General features: G+C 43.5%; 1 protein-coding gene across 1 annotated transcript in view; it reads left to right on the forward strand.

Annotated features, from left to right (window-relative positions):
- Positions 1-272: 272 nt before the first annotated feature.
- LOC122565415 (excitatory amino acid transporter 1-like) overlaps positions 273-9,078 on the forward strand; it is a 72,036-nt gene continuing 63,230 nt past the window's right edge. Inside the window, exon 1 of the mRNA XM_043721370.1 lies at positions 273-278. Within this exon, the coding sequence (XP_043577305.1) occupies positions 273-278 (6 nt within the window). The remainder of the gene's footprint in view (positions 279-9,078) is intronic.

Here is a 9,078-nt window from a genome sequence, read left to right on the forward strand (position 1 = left end):
AATAGAAACTTGCAAGATAATACATGGCTTGGAGAGGGTGGACGCTAGGAAATTGTTTCCGTTAGGCGAGGAGACTAGGACCCGTGGACACAGCCTTAGAATTAGAGGGGGTAAATTCAGAAACAAAATGCGGAGACATTTCTTCAGCCAGAGAGTGTTGGGCCTGTGGAATTCATTGCCACAGAGTGCAGTGGAGGCTGGGACGGTAAATGTCTTCAATGCAGAAATTGATAAATTCTTGATGTCAGAAGGAATTATGGGCTACGAGGAGAATGCGGGTAAGTGGAGTTGAAATGCTCATCAGCCATGATTGAATGGCGGAGTGGACCCGATGGGCCGAATGGCCTTACTTCCGCTCCTATATCTTATGATCTTATGGTCTTAAATCACCTCTCATCCTTTGCTTCATTGAGCAAAGCCCTAGCTCCCTTAAGCTTTCTTCATAAGACATGCCCTCCAGTCCAGGCAGCATCCATTAGTTCACATAGTCTCACAATGTCCTTTGTTCCAAATGCATCACGTCACACTTCTCCTCATTGAATTTCATCTGCCAGCTATCCATACACTAACATGTCCTTTGGTAGTTTTACATAATCCTTTGAATAATCTTTTCAGGGTATATTGAAATGTAAAAAATGGAGCAGCAGAAGGCTATTCAGCCCTTCCAGCCTACTCTGCTATTCAAAGTAATCCTTACCTCAGTACCCTGCCTGACCTGCTGTGCTTTTCCATCTCAGGAATCAGTCTGGTAAATCTCCACTGCACTCTCTCCATAGCCAGAACATCCTTCCTCAGATAAGGAGACCCAAAACTGCAAACAATATTCCAGGTTCTGGTCTCACCAAGGCCCTACATAACTGCAACAAGTCATCCCTGCTCATTTACTTGAATTCTCTTAGTATGAATGCTAACATATCATTTGCCTTCTTTACCACCTGAGGCACCTGCATGCTTACCTTCAGTGGCTTGTGTACAAAGACATCCAGGTCTCATTGCACATTCCCCTCTCTCAAGTTATAGCTATTCAGATAATAAACTGCCTTCCTATCTGCTTCTAAAGTGGATAACCTCATATTTATTTACAGTATACTATATCTACCATGCATTTGCCCACTCATTCTGCTTGTTCAACTCACATTGAAGATGACCACTGGTGCATCCACTATTTCTAGGGCCACTTCCTTAAATACTCTGGGATGTAGATTAACAGAGCCTGAGGATTTAATCACCTTCAATCCCACTATTTCCCTATAATTCTGATTTTCTTCAGTATTGCCCTTTTACTCCTTTGTGAACACTGAGCCAAAGTATATATTCATCGACCAGCCATTTCTTTGTTCCTATTATAAATTTCCTGGTTTCTGACTGTGAGGGACATATATTTGTCTGATTTATCCACCTGATTTGGGTGATTTATCCACCTTTAGTACGTTCAGCTTCTCTTACACCTTCTCCTCAGTGATGGCCACCACACTCACCTCTGCCCCCTGACTCTTGAAGTTCTGGAATGGTACAGGAGTCTTCCACCATGAAGATTAATTCAAAGTACCTATTCAGTTTCTCTGCCATTTCTGCATTCCCCAATACTACTTCTCCAGCTTCATTTTCCAACCATCCAATGTCCACTCTTGCCTCTTTCTTATCTCTAGATAGCTAAAAACTCTTACAGTCTTCTTCTATATTGCTAGCTAGCTCATCCTCATATTTCATCTTCTCCCCCATTACTGCTTGTTTAGTTGGTTGTAAAGACTTCCAAATCCTCTAGCGTCCCACAAATCTTCACCACCTTGTTCCCTTTTGCTTTTATGTTGTGCCTTGTCAGCCATCATTGCCTCACACTATCCTTGACACGCTTCTTCTTCCTTGGAATGAATTTATCCTGTGAAACTCCTGCCATTGTTGCTCTACCGACTTCTTTGCTAGACTCTCCTTCCAATCAACTCTGGCCAGCTCCTCCCTCTTGTAGTCATCAATTGTAATACCATTATATTTGATTCCAACTTCTCTCTCTCACACTGCAGGGTGAATTCGATCATATCATTGTCACTACCCCCTTGGAATTCTTTCACCTTAAGTGCCCTGACCAAGTCTGTCTCATTACACATCACTAAATCCAGGATTGCCTGATTCCTAGTGGGCCTTACCACAAGGCTGCTCCAAAAAAACCTCTTGTAGACATTCAACAAATTAGTTTTCAAGCTATCAATCTGATTTTCCCAGTGCACCTGCATTTTGAAGTCCACCATGATCGTTGTAACAGTGTCTTTTACATACCTTTTCTGTCTCCTGATTTATTTTCTTCCCCATATCCTAAATACTGCGAGGAGGCCTGTATCTAACTTCCTACCTCAACTTGATTTTTTTTTCTTGCTGACTTTTTTTCCCTTGTCTAGATCATTGCCACTTACCTCCGTGATTCTTCTGATGCTTTACTTAGTTTCAGAATTTCCCGTTCATGGCTCCAGCCACCTCCTCTTCACCACAGATGTACAATCCCTTTACACATCCATTCCCCATCAGAGTGGTCTCACGGTTCTCCGCCTCTTCCTGGAAAAATAGCTTGAACTGCCCCCACGCACCACCAGCCTCCTCTGCCTGGTCAAGCTTGTCCTCCCCCGAACAACTTCTCTTTTAACTTCATTTGCTTTTCATGTCAAAGGTGCAGCTGTGGGTACCTGCATTAGCCCCATGATGCTTGTCTCTTCATGGGGTACATGGAACATTCCTGCCTGGCCACCGCCCACAACTTTCTCCAGTATATCGATAACATTCATCAGTGCTGCTTCCTTCTCTTGTCCGGAATTGGAAATGTTAATCTACTTTATTTTCAATTTCCACTAATCTTTCATCTGGTCCATATCTGACTCCTCCCTTCCCTTCCTTGACATCTCTGTGTCCATTTCTGGAGATAGGCTGGTCATCAATATCCACTGCAAACCCACTGACTCCCACAGTTATGCTGACCAAACATCCTCATGCCCTACTTCTTATTCCATTCTCCCAGTTCCTCCGTTTTCATTGTATCGGTTCTGAAATGTCTCCAAAATGTCCACCTTCTTGCTCAGGTGAGGATTCCTCAGCACCATGGTTGACAGGGCCGTTAGCGGGTCTGACCCATAAATGCGAGGTGCTGCATTTTGGAAATCACTCTTAGCAGGACGTATACACTTAATGGTAAGGTCCTAGGGAGTGTTGCTGAACAAAGAGACCTTGGAGGGCAGGTTCATAGCTCCTTGAAAGTGGGGTCGCAGGTAGATAGGATACGCTGCACTCCCTCAATAACCAGAATGTCTTTCCTCAAATTTGGAGACCAAAACTGCGCACAATACTCCAGGGTCTGTAGATTGTGAAGGAGCAAAAATGGCCTTTGCAGTGATATGTACTTCTTGTCAGATGTGGGAGTTTAAAGAGAGCTTAAGGGTTACTGTGGATTATATCTGCCATAAAATGCTGTTGGATGCGAATCTTATCAGATCGATTGTTTCGGTTGGAGAGACAGATAGAAGCGATGAGGAATTTGCAACAGCAACAGTATGTGATGGATGGTAGTTATAGGAAGGGGGGGAAGTCTCAGATACAGTCACAGAGATGGGTTAACTCCAGGAAGGGTGAGAGAGATCAGCACCTGGGGCAGGAGTCTTTTGTGGATATACCCATTCCAAACAGGTATGCTGTTTTGGAAAATGCAGGGGGTGATGGATTCTCAGGGGAACGTAGCACCAACAGCCAAGTTTCTGGTATTGAGACTGGCTCTAATGCAACGAGGGGTACGTCGGCTTCCAAGAGATCAATTGTGTTATGGGATTCTGTCGTCCGAGGTACAGACAGATGTTTCTGTGGCCAGTAGCGAAAAAGCAGAATGGTGTGTTGTTTCCCTAGTGCCAGGATCAAGGATGTCTCAGAGAGGGTGCAGAATGTTCTCACGTTTGCTAATGTTACTTTTAATACTTTCATCTATATCATTAATATATATTGTAAATAGCTGCGGTCCCAGCACTGATCCCTGTGACACACCACTGGTCGCCGCCTGCCATTCCGAAAAGGAGCCGTTTATCACTACTCTTTGTTTCCTGTCAGCCAACCAATTTTCAATCCATGTCAGTATTTTGTCCCCAATACCATGTGCCCTAATTTTGCTCACTAAGATGTTGTGAAACTTGCAAAGGTTCAGAAAAGATTTACAAGGATGTTGCCAGGGTTGGAGGATTTGAGTTATAGGGAGAAGCTGAACAGGCTGGGGCTTTTTTTCCTGGAGTGTCGGAGGCTGAGGGGTGACCTTATAGAGGTTTACAAAATTATGAGGGGAATAGATAGGATAACTCTTTTCCCTGGGACGGGGGAGTCCAGAGCTAGAGGGCATAGGTTTAGAGTGAGAGGGGAAAGATATAAAAAAGACTTGAGGGGCAACGTTTTCACGATGAGGGTGGTACGTGTATGGAATGAGCTGCCAGAGGAAGTGGTGGAGGCTGGTACAATTGCAACATTTAAAAGGCATTTGGATGGGTATATGAATAGGAAGGGTTTGGAGGGATATGGGCCGGGTGCTGGCAGGTGGGACTAGATTGGGTTGGGATATCTGGTCGGCACGGACGGGTTGGACCGAAGGGTCTGTTTCCATGCTGTATATCTCTATGACTCTATGATCTCCCACACTTCAGTCCTCACTCCCACTCTTGCCTCCTACAACAGTGACAGGCTCCCCCTTGTCCTCACTTACTACCCCACTAGATTCAAAGGATCATTAGCCACCAGTTCCACCATCTCCAGCAGAATGGCAATCCCATAAACATAATCCTATCATGTCCCTTGTCAGCCTTCAGCAGGGACCATTCCTTCCAAGACACCCTGGTCCACTCTCAATATGTCCCCACTGCCCCATAGCACCTTCTCCTGCAATCATAGAAAGTGTAACACCTCCCTCCCTCAGTATCCAAGACCTCAAACACACCTTTCAGGTGAAGCATTGATTTACCTGCACTTCACTCAATCTAGTCTACTGTACTCGCTGCTCACAGTGTGGTCAGCTCTACATTGGAGAGATGTAGTGCAGACTGGGTGATCGCTTTGCTGAACACCTTTGCTCTGTCCATAAAAAAGACCCTGAGCTTCAGTTGCCTTTTGCTTCAACACATCACCATGTTCCCTGGCCAACATCTCTGTCTCAGGCTTGCTGCAGTCCTCCGGTGAAGCTCAGTGCAAGCTGGAAAAACACCACCTCATTTTCCATTTGGGGACCCTGCAGTCTTCTCGACTCAATATTGAGTTCAATACTTTTAGGACCTGAACACCTTCTTCCATGTCCTTATCCCATACACCAGGCCTTGTCATCACATGGGCTGCCACCACATTCTCCCAGGATGACCTTTAGCCACTCCTCTGTCTGTCCAAGTGTTGTTCTTTCTCTATTGACTCTATCTCCACCTATTGTTTACTCCTCCCCACTCTCCCCCCTTCCTCCACCCCACCTACTGCATAAATGCCAACCTTTTCTCTAGCTACCATCAGTTCTGAAGAAGGGCCACTAGACCCGAAACATTAACTCTGATTTTTCTCCACAAATGCTGCCAGACCTGCTGAGTTTTTCCAGCAATTCAGTCTTTGTTTCTGATTTCATGCATTCGCAGTTCTTTCAAGTTTTTTTGATGATTATATCAGTGCCTTCTTTACATGCCTTTTCTGTCTCCTGATTTATTTTCTGCCTCACATCTGATTACTGTTACGAGGTCTGTACATAATACTCATCTGGGTATTTTTTTCTTCAACTCTACCCACACAGATTCTAAGCTTCTGATTCTATATCACTTCTTGCTATAGATTTAATTCCATTTTTCTTTAACCAGAAAGGCAGTACTACCCATTCTGTCCAGCTGCCTGTCCTTTCAACAAGGGACATGTTTCCTTGGCTACTTAGTTCCCTGCCCCAAACCCCTTGTAGCCATATCTCTGTAATACTCACAACATAGATTAGATTCCAGTCTGCACACTCACTCCTGCGTATCTGTTACTGTGAAACAGGGCTGAGTCAGCAAGGCTTCTTCAATGACAGGTCATGCCTGAAAAATATGTTAGAATTCTTTGAGGAGGTAATGAGCAAGTTAGACAAAGAAGGGCAGTTGATGTGATCTATTGAGCTGTCCAGAAGACCTTTGACGAGGTGCCACCTAGGAGGCTGTTAAATAAGATAAGAGCCCATAGCGTTAGAGGCAAGGTACTAGCATGGACAGAGGATTGGCTGATAGCAGAAGGGAGTGGTGATTATAAGACTATTTTCAAGATGACAGGGTGATCAAGTGTATGGATGAGGGAAGTTCAGTTGATGTAGTTTATCTGGATTTTAGCAAAGCTTTTAACAAGGTCCCACATGGGAGACTGATTGACATGGTTAAAGCACATGGAATTGAGGGAAACCTGGAGAGGTGGATCAGAAACTGGCTTAGTAATAGGACATAAAGGAATGTGGTAGATGGTTGTTTGAGTAACTGGAGGCCATTGTTCAGCAGTATACCACAAGGATCAGTGCAGCAATCCTTATTGTTTGTTATATCATAAATGATATAGATGAAAATGTGGGAGGAATGTGAAGCAAATTTGCAGATGGCACCAAGATTGGTAGAGTGGTTAAAATGAAGAATATGGTAGTAGGTTACAGGAAGATATAGATGGGTTAATCAGATGGGCAGACAGTATTTAACCCTGAATAGTGCAAGGTGTTATACTTTGGAAGAAAAAACAAAATGAGGGAGTATTTAATGAATGATAGGTCACCGGGTAGGTTAGAGAAACAGAAGGATCTGGGGATAATTATTCACAATCCCTGAAGTCAGCAGCGCAAGTGAATAGGATAGTTAAGGTGGCGTATGGGACACTTGCTTTCATCAGTGGTGGCATAGAGTATAAGAACTAGGAGGTAGTGTTGGAGCTATACAGAGCATTGGTTTGGACACAGCTGGAGTACTGTCTGCAGTTCTGGTCACTTCACTACAGGAAGGATGTGACAACATTAGAGGGGGTAAAGAGAAGGTTCACCGTGATGGAGCAATGGAGCTTTAAGGAGACTAGATCAGCTTGGATTGTTTTCTTTAGAGCCGAGAAGACTGAGGGGGTCATGATTAAGGTGTATACGATTCCGATGGGTATGGACAGGGTGAATAGAGAGCAACTGTTTCTCTTGGTTAAGGGATCAATCACAAGGAGGCATCATTTTAGAATAAGGGGCAAAAAATTCAGAGGGGATTGGGAAAAAAACCTTTTTCACTCAGCAAGTGGTAGGAATCTGAATGAACTGCCTGAGAAGGTATTGGAGGGTGGAAACCTTACAACCTTTAAAAATCTTTGGAAGAGCATTTGAAATATCATAATATTCAAGGATGTGGAATAAGTGCAGAAAATTAGGATTTGCACACTTTTAGTGGTAGTTATTGTCAAGGCAGACTCGATGGGCCAAAGGGTCTTTTCTGTGCTGTATGAATTTATAATGTTGTGACTGTGACTCTATGACAACTGGTGACTAGTGGAGTTCTGCAGGGGTCTGTGTTGGGACCACAACTGTTCACGTTATACATTAACAATCTGGGTGAAGGAAGTCAGGGCATTTGTTGCTACGTTTGCAGATGATACAAAGACAGGTAGCGTTGAAGAAGTTGGGAGGCAGAACAAGGGCTTGGGCAGGCTAAGACAGTGGGCAAAGAAGTGACAGATACAATGTGGAAAAATATGAGGTAATGCACTTTGGTAGGAAGAGTACAGGCAAAGACTATTCTCTAAATGAGGAAAGTCTTCAGAAATCTGAAGTACAAAGGGAATCTGTTCAGGCTTCAGGTTTATTTTAAGCTTAACATGAAGGTTTGCTAGGCGGTTGGATGGCAAATGCAAATATTAGTATTATTTTCGAGAGGATTAGAATACACGAGCAGAGATGTACTGCTAAAGCCACATAAGGCTCTAGTAAGTCTGCATTTGGAAAATTGAAAACAGTCTTTGGCCCTATATTTAAGGAAGGATGTGCTGCCATTGGCAGGTGTCCAGAGGAGGTTTATAAGAATGAAGGGCTAGTTATATGCAGAGCAGTTGAGGATTTGGGGTATGTACTTGATGGAGTTTAGAAGGTTAAGGGGAATAACATTGAAACTTACAGAAAATTGAGAGATCTGGATACTCTGGAAGTGGAGAAGATATTCCAGTTGTAGCAGAGACAAGCATCCAAGGGCATAGTCTCAGAGTGAAGGGACGACCCTATAGAACTGAAAAAGGGAGAAATTTATTCAGCCAGAAGGCAGTGAATCTGTGGAACTCATTGCCACAGAGGATCAAATCATTTAGTGCATTTAAACCAAAGATAGATAGGTTTTTGATGAGCAAGGGGATCAAATGTTATGGGGACAAGGTAGGAGCAGAGGGTTGAGAAACATATCAGACATGATTGCTGATTTGATGGGTCGAATGGCCTAATTCTGCTCCTTTATCTTATGGTTTAACTGCTCTACCCTACCAACCCCTTTATTAGATTCTAGTCTTGTGCAACTCACTCCTGGGTGTCTTTTATTCTATATAAAAACCAGCCCAAACCCTATGTTTGAATTTGTCCATAACTCACTTCTGGATATCTGTTATTCTATATATAAATTCCATTAACCTCTAAGTTAGATTCCAGTCTGTAACACACTCCCAGGCATCAGCTATTTTATATATAAACTCCCTAAACCCTTTGAGTTGATTCCAGTCTGTAACTCCCTCCTGGGTAACTGTTATTCTATATGTAACCTCCAAACTCCAGTCTGTCACTTACTCAGGCTTTTCTCTCCGATAAATGATATCCCAAACTCCTCTCTCCTATGATAATGTATCTTAGCCTGGAAATGTTCATATGTTGGATATTTAAAATGACAGCCCTGTAAGAGTTGAATTGGTACTTCAGATCTGTGTTCACTGGGGAAGACACAAGCAATCTCCCTGAGGTAATAGTGGCTGAAGGACTTGAACTTAAGGGAATTTATATTTGCCAGGAATTGGTGTTGGAGAGACTGTTAGGCCTGAAGGTTGATAAGTCCCCAGGGCCTGATGGTCTACATCCTAGGGTAC

This window comes from Chiloscyllium plagiosum, chromosome 2 (assembly GCF_004010195.1).
Source record: "Chiloscyllium plagiosum isolate BGI_BamShark_2017 chromosome 2, ASM401019v2, whole genome shotgun sequence".
Lineage (NCBI taxonomy): Eukaryota > Metazoa > Chordata > Chondrichthyes > Orectolobiformes > Hemiscylliidae > Chiloscyllium > Chiloscyllium plagiosum.